General features: G+C 35.8%; 2 protein-coding genes across 2 annotated transcripts; both read left to right on the top strand.

The window, feature by feature from the left end:
- Nucleotides 1-2,631: 2,631 nt before the first annotated feature.
- LOC137835110 (cytochrome P450 CYP72A219) lies at nucleotides 2,632-5,388 on the top strand. Its single transcript, XM_068643455.2, has 5 exons — nucleotides 2,632-3,050; nucleotides 3,694-3,911; nucleotides 3,993-4,235; nucleotides 4,346-4,733; nucleotides 4,814-5,388. Exons 3-5 carry the CDS (start codon nucleotides 4,063-4,065, stop codon nucleotides 5,243-5,245), a joined length of 993 nt encoding a protein of 330 aa, XP_068499556.2. The 5' UTR covers nucleotides 2,632-3,050; nucleotides 3,694-3,911; nucleotides 3,993-4,062; the 3' UTR covers nucleotides 5,246-5,388.
- On the top strand, nucleotides 2,783-3,950 carry LOC150027472 (cytochrome P450 72A68-like). Its single transcript, XM_090302861.1, has 2 exons — nucleotides 2,783-3,050; nucleotides 3,694-3,950. Exons 1-2 carry the CDS (start codon nucleotides 2,783-2,785, stop codon nucleotides 3,948-3,950), a joined length of 525 nt encoding a protein of 174 aa, XP_090158987.1.
- Nucleotides 5,389-21,158: the final 15,770 nt, after the last annotated feature.

Here is a 21,158-nt window from a genome sequence, read left to right as displayed (position 1 = left end):
GGGCCTCCTCACTCACTTCACACGAACATGATGGTCATGCACCTCCCTTCCCAAAGAATGAACTTTTCTCTATGGGTCAAATTAGGAGAATGTAATCTGTGTGCAGAAACAGTGTCGCAACTCACCATATTTTCCTTCATGGGTCACCACTTATTTTCTACTAGGTCACCACCACGTCTGACATGACCCAAGTCCAGTTGTGATTGCACTTCTTCGCATGCATAAGGTGGGCCCTTCCTCACTCACTTCACACGAACATGATGCTCATCCACGGCCCTTTCCAGAGAATGCACTTTTCTCTGTGGGTCAAATTAGGAAACTGTACTCCATGTGCAGAAACTTTGTCACAGGTCACCATATTTTCCTTCATAGGTCACCACTTATTCCCTACCTCTTCACTGCAATTTTGTACTGTTTGCTATTTTAAAATTGTATAGATGATCAATTTTTAGAAACATTGAGTACAACTTTTTGATCGAATGTTGCTTATGCATAGTATCATGAACTTTTGTCTTCCTCACTTGGATCCTAGTTGTATATCTCTTACCCAAAGACTTGGTAAAAAAGTTGCCAAATTTTGTACTTTAAATTAATATTCTTCACTTTACACACATTTTAGTGCAACAAAATGGGGAAATGTAAATATTTATAACTTTTTTTTAACTGAGTCCAAGCAACTAAGAACGAAGTCATCTTTCACCAGGGACGACCATTAAATTTACCTTCCACAGTATGTGACATCTGCTAATGGATCCTTTGGGTTTCATTGCCAATAAAAACATTTCTAGAAAAAGGTTGTCATCATAATTAGAAATCATGGAAAATAATATTAAGTCTAATTAGAAGCTTTGATGCATCATATGGTACAACAATATTGGTCTTCAATTCTTGCATTAAAAAATTGGAACATTGTTCAACTCAATGGAAGTTTATGTAAGCCATTATGTTTCTACATTTATGAATGCTCCTAGGACATTACTAGGTCTTTTAATACGTACTTCATACATCATTATTCATTCCACAACTACACACACATTTGATTACAAAGCACATGTAACAAATTATTTTGATCCAATAAGACATCTAATGAAAAGTAGACAATTGCACGACATGAAACTTCAGATCCAGTGCACTCTGAACCACCATCGTTCTGAACTACCACGAAAGTTGAAGTTCGTCAACACACTTTCTCGTTCTGCATTACGTGCATCTAGGACCCAATTACAATCCATATATTTCCTGACAAAATGCTTGAAGTTTGTCCTGAAAAAAAATCAATTTTCAGTGAACAATAAAACTTAGAACTTTTAGTCTAATAGTGAAGGGAACAAATACGTACAGTGTTGTATTCAGGCGTCGTCTTCTCCTCATAGTCAACCCTACCATTCCACACCTCAATATATTTCAAAACCAAAACTCCACAATCATAACTACATAAATGAAAGCATATCAAAACAAATTACATATTCATATGCATGAAAATAAGAAAACTTTTCATTTCAATAATAACCTGTTTGACTGTATAAGAAGTTTTTGTTTGACTACTTTTATGGGGGGAGTATTCATTCCACCAAACTTCTGCAAAATTTTGTACAAATGGTCAAGTTGCACAGCCTGCATCATACAGTACAAGAACATCACAAACGAAATACCAAATTCACGGGTTCATTCTTTACTAAACATCATCTTCTACTCTTTACCATGACCTGTAAAGAACTCATTTAACCCACTTTCTCCCCACCTCATGTCCCTTCCCAACTAAGATGAACACTCACTTCCCATTTCCATAAAAACTTTCCCTGGGTTTGTGCACAAAGTCTAATGTGGGTCACAACATATTTCTACTAGGGTCACCACATACTACCACCCTTTAAGTTCAATGAATTTTGTGCTTACTTAACATTGTCCTACACTCTTGGCCTCTAAAAACCTTATTTAAGGTACTTTTTTCCTATATCATGTCCCACCCCAACAAGTATAGCTTCAAAAAATGTCTTTTTTGAAGAAAAAAAAATACTAAAAAAACATACATAGTTACACAAACTAAGTAAACGCAAATATATAATTTTGACAATATATTACAACAAAAAATCATGCTCCATAATAAAACCAAATAGTAAACCCAAAAAATTATGACCATATCAAATTTAAACACAGATTTTGGCTCATACAAGGGTCAACACATGACAAATAACACGGATCACCTAATACAAAACACACAACATGAATGTTTCACTTAATAAAGATCTGAATAGAAAATGTATTACTTTGGTCACCAATCCCTAAACCCATAGTGGAAGAGAAGCTAGAGGAGAAACCTTGAGAAGAAAGTGGAAGATGACGACACTTCAAATTTAAAATAATTTATTTATGTTCAATTTAAATAAACTTAATTTTCTATATAAATTTAAAAAACACAAATAATCATAAGTTTAATGAATAGTCTAAAAACAAAAATAACTTAATAATAAAGTTTATTTAATACTAAAATGAAAAAACAACTTCTCAACAATTATTTTTTAAATAAAATATCATATTAAAATAATAATATTTTTAATAACTATTTAACTATTATTTTTTAAATAAAATATTAAATTATAATAAAAGAATAATATTTTTGAATATATAGTTAAGGGAACTAGTTTCAAGATGGAACTCATTTCGAGATGAAACTGGTGGTTTCGAGATATCATAAGTAGAAGCGAGCAACATTCAACTCTGTCATCAACTTTGGTTTTCCGTGTTTAATTTTTTCCACCAAACCAAACATTGCGAGGGAGAAATGGAAGCAGCGATTTTGATTTTGATTCTGCTACTGGTTGTGATATGGGCATGGAGGATGGTGAACTGGTTATGGTTGACTCCAAAGAGGCTTGAAAGGCTTCTTAGAGAGCAAGGCCTCGAAGGCAAACCATATAAGTTTTTCGTTGGAGACACGAAGGAGATTGAGAAGATGAAAAAGGAAGGGTTATCTAAACCCATGGATCTCTTCTCTCACGACATAGTGCCGCGTGTGTTTTCCTTTTTCCATCACAGTATCAACACACATGGTAAGCTTATGGTTCATTCTAGTATTGTCTTTTTGCAAGTCTTGTTATGCATTTCCCAATATTTGTTCATGAGTTACATTCGGATAGCATTGCATGCGGGTAGAGCAGATGTTTGTTGTCGCAGATTCATATCTCAGGGATAGCTTTGCATGCAGGTAGAGCAGATGGTTTTTTATTCTTACTTGCAGATTCATATCTCAGGGATTAGATTTGGATAGCTTTGCATGCAGGTAGAGCAGATGTTTTTTTGTTCATACTCGCAGATTAGCATCTCAGGGATTAGCTTTGCATGCAGGTAGAGCAGGATTTTTCTTTTTATAACTCGAGAGATCATAGTGTTTTTTTCCTATAGATCTACATTAGAGTTCATTAACATTTATTGAACCACTTAATTCAAAGTTTTCCTGATTGGTCCGGGTGTTTCTGTAAGTAAGGAGCTGGTCCTTCTCAGAATTGGGTCTTAAATTTCTTTTGTTTTCTGCAGTCCTTCTATCGCACTGTACAGAGGAGTTTTTTTTTATCATGATTTCCAATTAATGTGAAACTGAAATAGCTACCACAAACAAAGTTGCCTATTCTCTTCAATTCTTGAATTATTTTTTCAATTGAATCCTTATTCGTATTGTTGGTTGATGATATGTAGGGAAAATTTGTTTTACTTGGTTTGGACCAATACCAAGGGTAATCCTGACTGATCCTGATCTAATAAAGGATGTATTGAACAAGATGAATGAGTTTGGAAGGATTAATATGCATCCACAACTGAAGTTCCTAGTTCCTGGTCTTGTAAGCCATGAGGGAGAAAGGTGGAGCAAGCACAGGAAGATAATCAATCCGGCTTTCAATTTAGAGAAGTTGAAGGTTAATTTGTTATTACTAGATATAGATTTTACATATTGACTTTACATGGAAAGTTTTAATACTTTGTTAATTCCACCTCAGAATATGTTCCCACCATTCATCAAATGTTGTGATGATCTGATTAGCAAATGGGAGGAAATGTTGGGTTCAGATGGATCTAGTGATAGATGTTTGGCCTTTTCTTCATAATATGGCTAGTGACGCCATTTCTCGAACAGCATTTGGAAGTAGTTTTGAAGAAGGACGAAGAATATTTCAACTTCTGAAAGAGCAAATTGAATTAACAGTGGAAATTATATCCAAAGTTTACATCCCTGGATGGAGGTAAGAATAATTAGTAAAGGATATTGAGATTGGAAAACAATAGTTATGATTAAGAATCAAAGAAGCATCATTATTAATATGAATTGGTTATATATGTTGAGTTGTTGTAGGTTTGTACCTACTACTAAGCAGAGAAGGATGAAGGCAATTGACAAGGAAATAAAATGTTCACTTACGGATATTATTAACAACAGAGTGAAAGCACTAGAGACGGGTGAAGCCACTAAAATGGACTTGTTAGGTATACTTCTGGAGTCAAATCAGAAGGAAATTGAAGAACAGGGAAACAATAAGAATATTGGAATGAATAATGAAGATGTTATTGCGGAATGCAAGCTATTCTACTTTGCAGGGCATGAGACTGTTTCATCCTTGCTTGTTTGGACAATGATATTATTGAGTATGTACCCTGATTGGCAAACACGCGCAAGGAAGGAAATCTTACAAGATTTTGGCAATCGAAAACCAGATTTTGATGGGCTGAGCCACCTTAAGATTGTAAGTTTGTATTGTATTGTATTGTATTATCATATTCATATTGAATACCATGATGATCTGAAAGAATGTTTTTGCAACAGGTTACCATGATTTTGAATGAGGTTTTAAGGCTATACCCACCAGTACTTAGTCTTGCTCGAAAGGTTCGTAAAGATGTGAAACTTGGAAACCTATCATTACCTTCTGAAGTGCAAGTTTTCTTGCCAATACTTTTGGTTCACCATGATTGTGAGGTCTGGGGTGATGATGCTAAGGAGTTCAAACCTGAGAGATTTTCCGAAGGTGTTTTAAAGGCCACAAATGGTAGAGTTTCACTATTTCCCTTTGGAGGGGGTCCTAGGATATGCATTGGACAAAACTTCGCCCTTTTGGAAGTCAAGATTGCTTTGTCAATCATTTTACAACGTTTCTCATTTCAACTCTCTCCCACCTATACTCATGCTCCAACTGCATGGCTTACTCTTCAACCCCAATATGGTGCTCATCTCATTCTACATAAGCTGGAGACATAAATCACATATTCATTTGCTGCTACTTTTGCTTCCTATTATTTCAACAATGTATTCGTATTTCAACAAACCTTTTCATTTCATATCACTGCTATTACTTTATTTTCTAGTATTAATGTGAGACTGATGCCTATCATTTCTTCGAAGCACATCAATTTATCAATCTATGTATTCCTCAAGCTTTTAAATAACAATCACAAGGCATTCTAGTTGTTTGACATTGTCATAATTTACAAACAATTGCAGCTAAGACACAATATGCATGAATAAAATAATATTGATTTTGAATTAGGATTAAACTCAATGAATTGTTGGTTCTATTGTTTCAATTGTTTTAAACCATTACCGACCCACTTATATTTCGTTCCACGTTCGAGATGTATATGTCTCGATCTAAGGAATGGTGTTGTTGATCTCACACCCACTTCACATTATATACTCATTTCTTAAAATGATATCAAAGTCTATCATTATGATGTTTGTTGGGTTTATTATTTCACTTTGCAATAAATCATGGCTTGAGAGGTTTACAAAAGTCATGAGGAGTCTTCAATATAGATAGTTAAGGAGACCACACTTTTTTTATTAAGCATTTTGATTCAAGGGAAGTAACAATTTTGTTAGTATATGTTGATGATATTATTCTAATTGCTAATGATGGACAAGAATAACAAAAATTAAGTCAAATTTCTAGAGAATTTGAAATCGCGTTGGTCAAATTAAAATATTTCATAGGAATTGAAGTTGCTCACTCCAAGAAAGGGATTTTTATATCTCAACAAAAGTATATTACTATTTTGTTTCAATAAACATGTAAAATGGTTTGCAAATCAAAAATCAACTAATTGATCCAAGTACGAAGTTGGGAAATGATGAGGATAGTGTGGTTGTTGATAAAGAAATGTATCAAAGGCTAGGCTTTTTGATAAAGAAATGTATCAAAACCTAGACCTAAATTTTTTTTTAGACTTTAGTAAATGCATCAACCAAAGAAGTGCATTTATAAGTTGCTATTAGGATTGTCAAGTATTTGAAAAGGAAATCAGGAAGAGGAATTTTGTTTAGAAGAAATAGGAATGTCAATCTTGAAGCATATATTGATGGTTATTATGCAAGTTAATTTGTTGATAGAAGATCAACTACTAAATATTGCACTTTCCTTGGTGAAAGCTTGGTAACTTGGAAAATTAAAAGCAAAGTGTGGTAGCCAAGTCCAGTGCTAAAGTAGAATTTCGAGTAATGGTTATAAAAATTATATTGGAATACTTGAAGAAAAAATGAGATTTTGAAGTTTATTTTACTATTTTTAATTCTGTCCTACTATGTTTAATTTGGTATTTATTTGGACCTCAATTATGTATATATTATCTTTATTTCAAATTTCAAATCCCATTATTTTGAGGATATTGGTTTATTAAGATTAAGGGTGGTGGAATTTTGAGACTATTTTGACATTTATTTATTTATTTATATATATATATATATATATATATATATATAAATAATAAGTCACGATCATTACTTTATTCTTGAAAAGCACATTGTAGCAATTATTTTTCCCAGATAGCACACTTTCTTCTAGGTTAGAATTTGGTCTTCAGGGAGTTGAATTATGATATGTGATTGGTTGCAATTTCCTTAGAATACGCGAGAATTCGAATCACATGAAACTGAATTCGGAGTTGGACTTTCTATTTTTCTTGTTTTTTAATTTTAAAATATTTGGGGAGAAAAATTATGAAAAAGATAAATAAAATACTAATGGTTTCAAATTAATTAATTTGAGGAAGTTTTTAATAAAAGTGTATAAAAATAAAAAAATAAATGAAATTCAGAAAGTTAATTAAATATAGTAATATTCTTTCAGGGAAAAGATGTAAGTAATAGAAATTCATAAAAGTAGATGAAGCAGGTAAAATTTGTTTACAAATAAGGTGAAAAATAATAATTTTGAAAAATAATTAAGTTAAGAAGTAGTTAATTGGAAGAATAAATGATGAAGATTTCTTTTAAGATATATTTACAAGTAATTATGTAGTATTATTTTAAATGTAAAATTATAATATGAGTTGGTATTTGTTTATAAATTCACACATGACATAATATTTGATTCAAGAAATTGGGAATCCAACCAAATCATGTTTTCCACATCTTCATCGCTTGCAACAAGAATGAATTAGTAAATTTTTCATAAGGCAGTAATGGCATATGATAAAATGCATTTGTAACTTCTTCACCCTAAGTGTATATTAGTTAAGTCCTAGTAATCCTCATCATGACTAAATGTAATGTTATTTGGGAACCTACACAATGTAGACATCTCCCCTCATAATTAATTGAGGTACAAAAGGAATTGTACGCATTCATTTGTAACTACAACGAATTTCAAATTACACATCCTCTCATTCATCCAACTACACTCTTTTATATTAGAAGCACTGAAGGTGGGATAGGATGTAAACCTGATATGCATGGGTGGTTAGGGTGGCTCAAGACATGTGTGATCAGGTAAACATGCACTCAACCATGTAGACAACAATTGTCAACTTTAATGGAACGCATACCCAACAAAGATGACCTTGTATGACATGTTACCATGACATGCATTGGGTGGTTGGGGTGACTCAAGACACATGTGATAAGATAAACATGCACTCTGACACGCAAACAATGCTTGTCAACTTTAATGAAAATGCATACCCGATAGAGGTGACCTTGGATGGCACATTACCCTAACATACATTGGAAGGTTGGGGTGGCTTAAGACACTTTTCATAAGATAAACATGCACTCTAACATGCAGACAAGACTTGTCAACTTTAATAAAAACATATACCCAATTGAGGTGACCTAGATGACACATTAACATGCATTGGGTGGTTGGGGTGATTCAAGACATGTATCATTAGATAAATACGCACTCTAACAAGCAAACAAAACTTGTCAACTTTTACAGGAGCGTGTACTCAATAGAGGTGACCATGGATGACATATTACTCTTACATGCATTGGGTGGTAGTGGCGACTCAAGACACATGTCATCAGATAAACACGCACTTTGACACGTACACAAGACTTCTCTACTTTAATGGGAAATTTATTTTTTAAAAATTAGAATGTTTATGAAATTAAATAATTTTGACATTTGTACTATAAGTACATTGAAAATTAGCTTGGAATATATAATTATTGTAGCATTTAGTTTATATATATGTATATATATATTAATAATTTAATGTAATAAAATTTGAAAATAAATAAAGTAAGAGTACATAATTGTAGCATCAAAAGAAAAAAATGAACATTTATTTAAAGAGGAAATGAAAATTGACATAAATAGTTGTAAAATAAATGGTAGTTAATTTGAGTGACTTGTTTGCGGTCTCCATATTGTATAAGTTGGATTATTTTGTGTAACAATTGATGAAAAGACTAATTGTGTTGAATTGACATTGTTTTTGGGTTGTTGCATGTATAGTTAAGATTGTAACCATTTGAGTTTTCCATATGGTGGATCTTTTTATAGGTCATTCAATGTAAATTATTGCTTGCATGGAAGTGATGTGGTTAGGGTTTATGGAAAAGGTTGTAAGTGGGTTTAAAATACTTAGAATTTGTTTTGTAGATCTTCTAAACTCAACATACAATTCAATGGTTATATTAAAAGGGAATTGAGACTTACCAATTATCATTTGATAGGCATGGACATCAGTTGATATTTCAGCAACATTGTACGTAATTAGATCATGCTCATTGAGTTGAGGTTGTTGAAAGTACAAATTCTTGAATGTTGTATTCTTTAAAATGTCCAAAGTTGTGCACATTTTGTCTTTATGGAGGTTGAAGGTGCAGTTGTATGGTATCTAAAATAGTTTAGAAGAGGCACATTGGAACTGCACATCGTCTCATAATGGAATAGTTCTCAATCTTAGTAATTTAAAAGTGTTCCATTTGAAGATGATAAAGTAGAATATTGATTCTTTAGAGAAATGACATTTGATTGGTTTGTTTGGGGAGGAATTCTTTTGGTTTAGGGCTTAGGTGTAATATATGATGGATTTTATAGGGTTATAAGTGTGCTATGTGAGGTTGACAAGTGCATGTTCATGTGCAGGGTAAATGTTAATGTGCATGTGAGGGTAACATGTCATCCAAGGTCACCTTTATCTAGCACGTCTTCCCATTAAAGTTTATAAGTCTTGTATATGTGACAGAGTGCATGTTGATTTGATGACATGTGTCATGAGCCACCTCATTCACTGAATCCATATCAGGGTAACATGTCATCAAAGGCTCAATATCGTGTTTGAGCCCATAGTTCAAGGTCAAAAAGAGAGGCACGTGATAAAGTTTTGGTCTTCTTAGCCATGATTTATTGTGCTTTTGACCCATTAGTTGAATGTGTAATATTATTTTTTCATTCTAAGAGTAGTGTGTCACTATATTCATTGTCATTTTTACCATGTGGAATAGTCTTTTTGAAGTCCCAATACCTTGTTCAAGCTTATAGTTTGGGGTCTGCAAGAGAGGCACATGATAATGTTTCACCCTTATTAATCATGATTTATTGCACTTTTTACCCATTAGTTGAGCATGTAAGTTCTTTTTTTTCTTCTAAAAATAGTGACATGGTGTTCATTAGCCTTTTTACTATGTAAAATAGTCTTTTTTTAATGATTCATATTGTGTTTGAGCTTATAGTTCAGAGTTAGAAAGAGAGGTACATGATAAGGTTTCGACATTATTGGCTATGATTTACTGTGTTTACCTATTAGTTGAACATGTAACATCATTTTTTTTTTCTTATAAGAACATGATCAATGTATTCAATGACATTTTTACTATGTAGAATAGTTTTCTTGAAGGTCCAATACCTTGTTTAAGCTTATAGTTCGAGGTCAGTTGGTCATGATTTGTTGCACTTTTGACCCATTAGTTGAACGTATAACATCATATTTTTGCTTCCAAGAATAGTGTAAGTGTATTTATTTTCATTTTTACTATGTACAATAGTCTTCTTGAAGGTCCAATATTGTGTTTAAACCCATAGTTTAAGGTCACAGAGGGTTTTGGCCTTATTCGTCATCATAAGGTTCGGAAACCATCTTTATATGGTCTTTTTAACCATTGTTAAAGCATTGTTTACCGAGTTGGTCCGACCTTAGGGTTCGTCCAAGTAGATTTGTAGAAAACAAGATTACTTAGCTGGGCTGACCTCAGGGCTCAGCCAAGTCGATTTGTGGAAAACGAGATTATCGATTTGATCCAACTTTACGGTTTGATCAAGTCAGTCCGTTTGTAAAAACTATGATAGCGGAGTTGGTCCGATCATAGGATTTGGCCCTGATACAACCCAATTAGCAAGGAAAATGACCAAGGATACAAAAGACACTTCACACTTTGATCAGTCATCTCAACATACAAGACAAGGCCCACCAAATATCAGAAGGGCCTCAGCAAAAGAAGAACTGGGCATAAACCAGAACATCAAATGTTCTTTCTTTTGGTCTTCTTACAAGACAAAAATGTTTGTAAATAACTTGGGCTCACTTTGGGGGTCCAAATAGAAGAATAAACTAGAGTAGGGTGTGCTTAGTAATTTGGTGAGTTTTGTTCTCCTAAAGTTCTTGGGTCTTATCTTGGGTGTTTGTGCACTTCAACTGGGGACTCTTCACCACTCATCTTGGATTCTCCTCCACCTCCAAGTGGCGTGATTCCTTACTCCATAAGCATCTCTTATCTTTTCATCTTTTCTTTTCCATTTGGTCATCTTTTCCATTTCTTGTTTCATTTTATGTTCTTAATTCCACACTTGATCATCATCACATCATATAATTGTGTTTTTCTCTTTTCCCACTAGAAGTGAACCTTCACACTTATTTAACCACTTGGTTAAGTTCGTGTCCAGTGGGAATCTTCTTTGGGTTTTTCACCATATTTTGCTTAAAACAAAAACTCATAAACAAAAGTGAAAGCCATAAAAACGTGCAATCCTAAAATCAACTCACATCATGTGGTATCAAAACATAGTTTTAATTGTGCTTATCTTTTTAGAGTTGATTTTCTGCTTTAAATTTTCAGCACATTTCAATTCTTGGTTTTATCTTCAAGAAATTTCAATTCCGCTTTTAAATTCTTGTCATTTACAATTTCGTCTTTTTTTTCAATAAGCACTTTTAAATTCTGCTTTTGAATTTTTTTGTGTCATTTTTTTTCCTTACATCTTTTGCTTGAGTCTTATGTTCTTAGTGTTCTAGGAGTCTTAAATCCATTCTGCTTACTTTGATTTTAATTTTGAAGAACTAAAAAAAAATTAGAAGTTGTTTAAGTAGTGGTTGATTTAATTCCAAACATAGAATGCAATTGTTCATATGCAAGTGTTCAAAGATTAATCGAGTGGCTAACAACCCTCTCTAGATTTGTGCCAAGACTGATAGAGAAAACTAAGCCCATCGTACCTTTGTTATGCAAGGCAACAAAGTCCAATTGGACGGATGAATGCGAGGAGATATTTCTTCAGCTAAAAGCTTTCTTGGCATCACCCCCAGTCATTCAAAAGTCAAACAGTACAGAGCCTATAATAATTTATCTCGTGGTTTTAGAATATATCGTCAGGTCAACGTTGGTACAAGAGGTTGAAAAGGAAGAGCGACCAATTTATTTTGTCAATCGGGTACTGCACGACATTGAGTTGCGTTACCAAATGATTGAAAAGATATCCTTTGTTAGAATTTATGGCCTTAAACAAGAGGGGGGTGAATTGTTTATAAACGATTTTCGCAAACTTTGAAGGTATAATGAAATCCAATGATGAATAACAGAGAAAGAAATCAAGGAAGCCAAAGAACAAAATTGATTAAGTTTATTTCCAGAAAATCAACCGGTTGTTTTTATTAACAGTGAGTAAAAACAACTTAAAACAAATATTAAAGAGGGTGAATTGTTTATAAACGATTTTTGCAAACTTTGAAGGTATAATGAAATCCAATGATGAATAACAGAGAAAGAAATCAAGGAAGCCAAAGAACAAAACTGATTAAGTTTATTTCCAGAAAATCAACCGATTGTTTTTATTAACAGTGAGTAAAAACAACTTAAAACAAATATTAAAGAGTTCAGGGAAAGAGATAAGCACACAAACAGATTTATACTGGTTCACTCTTATCCCAAGAGCTACATCCAGTTCCCAGAAACCACTGGGTATCCACTATGCAGTCAATAACCAGATTACAAACACACAACCACCAAAGAAGTGATTTTGATCCCCTCAAGAACACACACTTCCTTTGGCACACCACAAATCAGAACATCCTCTGACTCTGTGAACACCAGTACTTACAGAATTACAAATGAAGAAATAAATAGGATTGATCACACCTGGTACAAATCAAATCAAAGTATACAACAAGTCCTACTTCACTCTTAGAAAAATATCCAAAGCCTTAAGCAATCTTGGAGAAAACTTGATTTCACAAACTAATCTTGTAAGAGTTAATGCTAGGAGCGTAAAACAGAACACTTATACTCCAATTAGCAAATGAAAACATTTATTATAAAACCCAAATCAGTTTCAAATCATTTAAAATAGATTTAACTAACTTAACAGAATTTTGTTAAGACAATTAAAAATATAGTCGATTGTTTTCTCGAAATAATCGATTGAATTGGTTTGACAGCAAAGTCAACCAAATTCAAATCTTCTAAAACCAGTTTCAAAAACCTTAAGTATGAAACAACCGATTGAAGCGATAAAACAACTAGTTGTTTTTCTGTTTCTTCATAAAACACTCTTTTCGAAAAGATTTGAATTAAACCAGCTTTGGATTCAAACTAAGAGTGAATTAAAAAATTCAAACTACCCCAAAACAAACACAACTAAGCTACAATCAACCTTCAAGCAATCCATGGAGATTTGGAGTCATCAAAGCTCTTCTTCAACATCCTTGGCATTACTATTGACTGCACGAAGAATGTGCATGTATTTTCTGATTCATCGCATAATAGTCAAGACTGACTATCCAATAATGAAGATACTAGCAAAGTCGTATCGCCTGGTCGAATGATTGGATGGGTCATATAGCTATCCAAATTTTAGATTCAGTATCAGCCAAAGGGGGCAATTAAATCTAAGGCCTTGGCTAATTTTATAGCTAAGCTCAGCCCTCATCCGACCAAGGATGAGGAATCTTGGTGGATCTTACATGTTGATGGATCCTCTAACCGTAGATCATGTGGTGCTGGAGTAGTGCTCGAAGTTCGGGTGACATCCTCTTGGAGCAAGCCTTAAAGTTTGATTTTAAAACATCAAATAATCAAGCTGAATACGAGGCTATCATAGTTGGCCTCAATCTAGAACTGGATATGGAGGCCAAACAACTTACTTGCAGAAGGGACTCCCAACTCATTGTCGAGAAATTCAAAGGAGAATTTGAAGTGAAAGAGTCTTTGCTCCAAAGATATTATCATTTCATCCAGAATTTGATTACCAAATTCATTAATGTAAGAATTGAGCATATCATTCGAGAACACAACACCGAAGCCAATATGCTTTCATGGTTAGAAACTGTCAAAAAGAAGGGGCTTCAATGATCAATCAACTATATTAACCTCAAGAATCCCAATGTTGGCTCAAATAAGTGCATGGCGACCGAGGTACAAACAAACTCGATGACACCTATCAAACAATTTCTAGACAATGGAGATTGTGAAACACAACCAGAAAGGACAATGAGGCAGCAAGTTGCTCGGTTTGTGCTCAGTGGTCACGATCTTTATCGACGAGAATATACTTGGCCACTGTTAAAGTGCATTTCTCCCGGCCAAGCCGACTATGTCATGTGATAAATATATGAGGGGGTATGTGGAACTCACTCGGGGGCAAGAACGATGGTTACTAATGTACTAAGGGCAGGTTACTATTGGCCGACTATGCAGAGCGATTGCAGATAATTTGTCCGAAAATGTCTGAAGTGTCAAGAATATGGCACCCTATCACACCAAAACCCTGAGAATCTACATTATATTCTCCCTTCGTGGCCATTTGCAAAATGGGGAATGAACATCATCGGACCTTTCAGCCAGGGTAACAGATAGTGCAAGTTTCTACTGGTTGGGATAGATTACTTTACCAAGTGGGTAAAGGTCGAACCTTTGGCAGTAATGACAACATGGAATGTTCAAAATTTTGTATGGAAATATATTCTATGCAACTTTGGGATACCCGACATCGTCATCACTAACAACGACCAACAGTTCATCGACCGAGGACTCACTCAATTCTATGAGAAACTTGACATTAAGCACATCACGAGTTCAGTGGAGCACCCCGAAACCAAGGGTCGAAGCTGCCAAAAAAGTAATTCTCAATAAATTAAAGAAGAGACTCGGCCCAGCCAAAGGCAAGTGGACAGAGGATCTCCTTAAATTCTTATGGGCTTATCGATGTACATCATAATCCCCCACTCAAGAGACATCGTACAGTTTAACGTACAAAACAAAGGCAATGATTCCTGTTGAAGTCGGAGAACCCTCTCTATGACGATAAACATTTGATTTAAACCTTAATAAAGAAAGCTTATTGGTGGTTCTCAACTGATTAAAGAATTCAAAGATAAAAGCATAATAAGAGAGGAAGCTTGCAAGATTCAGGCGGTAAGACGATACAATTCAAAAGTAATGCCATAGAGTTTTCGAAAGGGAGACTTAGTTTGGAGGATGCGCAATGACACTCAGAAGAATGAAGGTATATTCTCAAGTAATTAGGAAGGACCTTTTCGCGTCGCAGAAACAGCGGCCGACAGAGCTTATTACTTAGAATTCTTATCAGGAAAATCTGTACCGAGAACGTGGAATGTCACGCTTCTCAAATTTTATTATAGTTGACATCTAATAAACAATTTACTCTTTCCGCTCAGTTGTTTTATCCCTAAGGAGGATTTTCAACCGAGAAGGTTTTAACGAGATACTTTAAATTTTATACATTTTGTTTCAGTTTGTTTATGATTATCACAAATTCGCATCAACTATTTGATTAAGGCAGCTGCTGAACTACTAGCAACACTACAAGAAAATCATGAAATAGAAACCAATTTTTAGAGACCAAAATAATTAGTTACAATGGGAACTAAAATAGAGACCATTTTAGAAATTAAAAAAAATTAGTTTCTATTATTTTCTATTATTGTTAAATAGTTTCTAAGTTGGTATCTAATTAGCAACTAAGGTTTTAACTACCAATTATTTAGTTTCTAAATTTGGTAGCAAAAACCTTGGTTGCTAATTAGATACAAATTTAGAAACTATTTAACAATAATAGAAAATAATAGAAACTAATTTAGAAACCAAATTTCGTTTTAGTTTCTAAAATGGTCTCTAATTTAGTCACTATTGCAACTAATTATTTTGGTTTCTACAAATTGATTTTTATTTCATGATTTTCCTGTAGTGCAACCCCTTACCAAACAACACCTACGTGATTAAGTCAACCACTTAACAACTAGTGACACTTAACACTCAACTATACGGTTAAGGCAGTTGCTTAACTACTAACAACCAAACAACACCTATGTGATTAAGTCAACCGCTTAACAACTAGCGACACTTAACACTTATTCAGTTAAGGCACTTGCTTAACTACTATCAATCCTTGGCGGCCTACAATGACACAATGTGAACCAGTAAACTCTCATCACGTATATATGCCTTCAATTAAGGTCATCACTTTTACCGGTTCACGGTCCCTAATGGGTAATCACATAAAACCATAAAGCCTACTCAAGTAATTCACCATACGGTCGGCCAGCACGTTAAGTCGTATTCATGACTAACAATGCAATTGATTGATAATATTCGTGCGGTGCTACTTATAAAATGAGGAGCCTTTACCTTCATCAATTTATTAAGCTCAATTCATCGGTCAGATGAAACTATTACATTGATTACGACATTAGTCAAGTTTAAACAAATTATTCATGCTCGACAAGCATTATCAACGTTGATAGTTACTTACGTCATTACTACGACTTTGGTCAAGTTTAAATGCTCGACAAGCACTATCAATGTAGAAAGGAGTGATAATTTAAAGACATCGGATGATCAGAAACAATTAAACTAATATAGCACGAAGTGATAATTGTTTACTGCCCATATCCCGGGCGCAAGAAAATTTAAAACAATAAAAATTTCAGAAGATCAAACAACTCTTCGACAGAGCGTTCAACCTCGTCTTCTTGACCACCAAGATTTTCACCTTGACCTTCCTCATCATCTTTCGCCCTGACCGATACGACCTGCCATCAATCACATCCTTATCAACATCGTATCGGTCATCATCCAAGGGCACCTCATGATAGAAGGTTGCCTAGCGTATCCCCTAGAAGAAGCAATTATTGTTGATACGAAGGAGGAAGGCCCCGTACTCCTCTAGCTTCGCAGTCAAAGCTTCCTTTTCTTTTCAGATTGCAACTCTATTTCCAGCGTTGCCACCTTACCCTTGGTCGCCTCAGCTTCAGCATTTGCCTGGCGACATTTCTCATCCAGTGATCCCATGGCTTCAAGAGTTGATTTCAAGGAACTAGAGGATTCATTCAGTTCCGCCTTCAATTTGGCCACCACAAAGGTTGAGTTCCTTTTCATTTAATCACCCAGCATGCGGGTCACACTAGGGACCGACTCAGCATCTTTGCCATCCCCTCCACCAAATCATCTGTCGGAATAGCGGAGATGATACTTTCCTCTTCAGGGGTCATCCCCACGCCTTCGGCTAGCTATAGACGCTTGCCCAAAATTGATGGAGAAAGGGACGACCTCGTCCCTTTTCAGGTTGGGATGCCTTAGTCGGTTGGCTCCTCTTCCTTGGGTTGGTAGGTTGCAAGGCGGTCGCGGGGCACACCTGTGAAGTTCGGATACGGTTAAAATGGTGTCGTCGGTGTTTCCGATACATCGCGGACACGGACACACAGCGGAAGTGTGCCCGACACGGTGTCAGACGCTTTTTATTGGGCCGGAAACGACCCTCTTTCTAGATACGCCGGATGAGACACGTTTCCCTCCTTGGACACGCCAGAAAAGTTAGAAAAAAAAAACGCAGTTCAGTGTTTTAAAGACCTCTTCTCTTCCACACTAAATCTCAGATAAAATCTGATAAAATCTAAACAAAATATTAAAATTTCCAAAAAGTAAAAGTTAAACATTATGTTTTATTTTTTATTTTTTTTCATATAACAAAATATATTACGACATTTTAATTTATATATAGTCGTGTCCCGTGTCCTATAATTTTCAGTTTAGTCGTATCTCCATGTCCGTGTCCGTGTCTACAACCAGGGTCAATGTTCCTGCCCTAATAACCTCCAAGGACCCTTTCTGGCACATGGACACTTGCCGCTACGGTTGCTTCAAGAAATTTACCGACTTTGGGTCAATTTGAGATATGATTTCTGCAAAAACACAAATCAATTTAGCATCTAGTCAATGAACGAAAAGAAGCACTACGAATGTTAAAATATAACATACTGGTAAGGTCGGTCCACTTCTTTGACAATTCAAACAAAGCTACAAGTTTCCGAGTAGGAAGCCGGTTAGGGAGTTGATAGAAGACATGAAATATTTCCTTGTCATGGGGAGTCATGGAGGACCTCGACCAAGAGACATATCGCGTGGGATTGCGCGTCCAATGGAAAGGAGACTTCGGTCTCCCTTCTGAGTCATAAAAAAATGTTGTCGATTCAATAAAAACTTTGAAGTACCTTTCTTGAAAGTGTTTATAAGACAAGGTATAAGGTGCAAAAGGGATACTGTCCGGACGACTAGTTAAGGATAACCAACTCACAAGGGTAGTCGGTCAAGAGTTATAGTAAAAAAGAAAACATCGAGGAATCGGTCTCAACCTAAAAACGTCACAAATTGCCCTAAAGGCTTGGAGAGTTGCCCACGAATTTGGGTGCAATTGAGTAGGGGCGACATTGAGGATCTGAAGAACCCCATCATAAAGTCATAAAAAAGAAGGGTAACATGCAGGTCGTTAAAAAATGTTAAGATATACAAAGAAAAAAAATCTTGGGAAGCGTTTTCCCAACCGTGACAAACCTGGTCGGAGTGGCTACAATTATCAGCTACAACCATGTCCGAGGAGGCGTCAAGTTTTAAGATGGAAGCGTTAGCCAAAAAATCGTCTAAAGTTGTTGGAGTCCTAAAACAAGTAGGGACGTCCAGGACACATGGATCAACCCACTCGTAATCCACACAACCAGATGTAGAGTGACTGTGCTTAGAAGACTCAAGATTCAAAATAATTCTAGATGAATCAACAAGGAAAGATATTACTAACCTTTTGAGTGAAAGATGCGAAAGAAAGAAAGTTGCTTGATACTCGACACTCATATCACGCTTGATGAACTCTATAGCACAGCAGTTCAGCAACAACCTTTGCAACGTTCACAAGCACCTCTATTTATAAAATGGTAAGGAAGAGAGAGAATAAGGCATTCGCCTCTCGAATCGTTAGATCGTTTTGCATCCAAGAGCACACAACTTTTGGTATATTAACCGGCAAGAGTTCATAAACACTAGATCACTTTGATCGCATAGTAGATACGAAACGACATTTTGAAAAATTTCAAGTCATGTCTCTCACAATATTAAATGGATCCAAGTCACATCTTACCTCGGGACACGCAACAGTCACATCTCGACTCTTCAAAAACTAATGTTCATCGAGTCTGGGGGACAAGTGTCCCGGTCAGTACCGGATGAGCCAGTCACTCGGCATTGGTTACTGACCGATCGACCGACTTAATAAATGATATCAACGATAGTTATGAGAATCCTTTGTGAGTCACAATCATGTCCATTTAATGTGGTCACATCTCCGAGAAATCAACTAAACAACTGATTAACTTAAGATATTGAAGATATTATCAAAATATGAAATATACAGATATACCAATATATCTTCTTATAAATCAAGGATCACGCTACACATCAGTTAACAACTGGTATTTGACCCATCACAACAAGGGCCCATAACTGAACATTATAAATAAACCCTTAACAAAGGTGTAAGGTACGCTTTAATCAGTTTTACAAATATACACTCTTTAACCAGAGTTTTTTTTTTTATCGGCAATAAAAAATAAATAAATTGGAACCACTTCAGGGGTAATTCAACCCTTATACACAGTGCCCAAACACCGATTACAGCCTAAAACCTCTAAAACTAGCTAAAACTAACAAAAACAAACCTTGCCCTTAAAACTTCAAGTGACTAACCTCATACACACCAAAGGTTCTAAACACCAATCAGAAAATGAAAACGACACTAACCAAAAATTTGTAGAGACCCAAGCCCACACCTTTACCTGCACCAGAGCAAAAACTTCAGACACATCAGCCACTCCACTTTTGAAAATTATGTTATTCCTGTATTTCCATATCTCGCTAACCACCCCGACCCAGATTGTGTTCCAAACAATATTAATCGTCTCTGAGGAAAAACTCATCCTAAACTGATCAAAGTTAATCTTCGGTTCATTGTGAGACACAAAAAAAACCCCAAGCCATCTATAGCATAAACACCACACACGTCGAGCAAAGCTACAGTCAAAGAACAAATGTCTACAAGATTCTTCCTCCTTCCCGCACAAACAACACATCAGGCTATCCACCAAAACCCCTCTTCTGCTCAGATTTACCCTCGTAGCAAGTTTGTCTTCCATCACCCTCCAAGTTGTAAGCACTGCAGAGGGTACTGCCTTGCACCTCCACAATTTACTAAAAATCGGCGAAGAATCCACCTCTTTGTCCTTCGTAACAAGATTGTAGGCAGAATTAACTGAAAAAGTTTGGAGACCCCCCTCCTTCCAAATCCAACTATCAACATCTCCCAGAGCAATCCTAGTCTCAAGCAGAAGCTGACTCAACTGTCCCGCCATCGACTTCTCCCACTCAAAAAACGGTCTTCTCCAATCAAGCTGCCAAACCCAAACGTCGTTAGACCAAAAACCAAGCTTCGTCAGCTTCAACGTCTCGCCATTCACCCAGCTCTCCTTCCAGAAAAAAAATCTCCTTCCCGTCACCAACTTTCCACTTGAAACCGTCTTCAAAGCTTCTCTCCCAACCCTCCGAGGACCAAACCTCTTTCAGATCTTTCCACCAAAGAGAGCAACTCCTACCTTTTCCTTTCTCTCCCAAGCTTCTCCACCCACCGTATTTAGAAATGAGAACCTCCTTCCAAAGACCGCCCTCGGCCGAACCTAACCTCCAGATCCACTTCCCTAATAAAGCCAAGTTGAACAACTTTAGGTCAATAATCCTAAGCCCCCCAAACTCGCGAGGCTTACAGACCAATCTTCAAGAAACCCAAGCAATCTTCCTTTCTTCTGCACCCCAACCCCAGAGAAAATCTCTTTGTATCCTAATCAGCTTTCCTGCCACCCCAGAAGGCAGTTTGAACAAAGACATAAAGAATAGCGGAATAGCAGAAAGCACAGACTTAATCAAGCAAATCCTTCCATCCATCGTCAAACATCTTCCCTTCCACCTGCTTAGTCTAGTCTGAACTTTCTCAATCACCCCATTCCAAAAAGCGTCGCGCTTATGACTCCCACCAACTGGCATACCCAAGTAAATAAAAGGAGAAACCATCGTATCACAATTAAGAATAGCTGCGAACCTCTGAAGCACGACCTGATCCATCCCCGTCCCACCAATCCCACTCTTCCCAAAATTAACCCTTAACCCAGAAGAGAGCTAATATTGCAGAATCGCCTTTATGTTAAATACACTTTTGGTATTTGCTTTGCAGAAGAACAATGTATCGTCCGCATATTGTAACATATTTACATTTACCTTATCCTTTCCGACCTCCAAGCTGTCAATCAACTTCTTTTCTTCTGCTACCCTTGCCACCCCAGCTAAC

This window comes from Phaseolus vulgaris, chromosome 5 (assembly GCF_051622355.1).
Source record: "Phaseolus vulgaris cultivar YP4 chromosome 5, ASM5162235v1, whole genome shotgun sequence".
NCBI classification, from domain to species: domain Eukaryota; kingdom Viridiplantae; phylum Streptophyta; class Magnoliopsida; order Fabales; family Fabaceae; genus Phaseolus; species Phaseolus vulgaris.
This window is presented reverse-complemented; position numbering and strand designations above follow the sequence as displayed.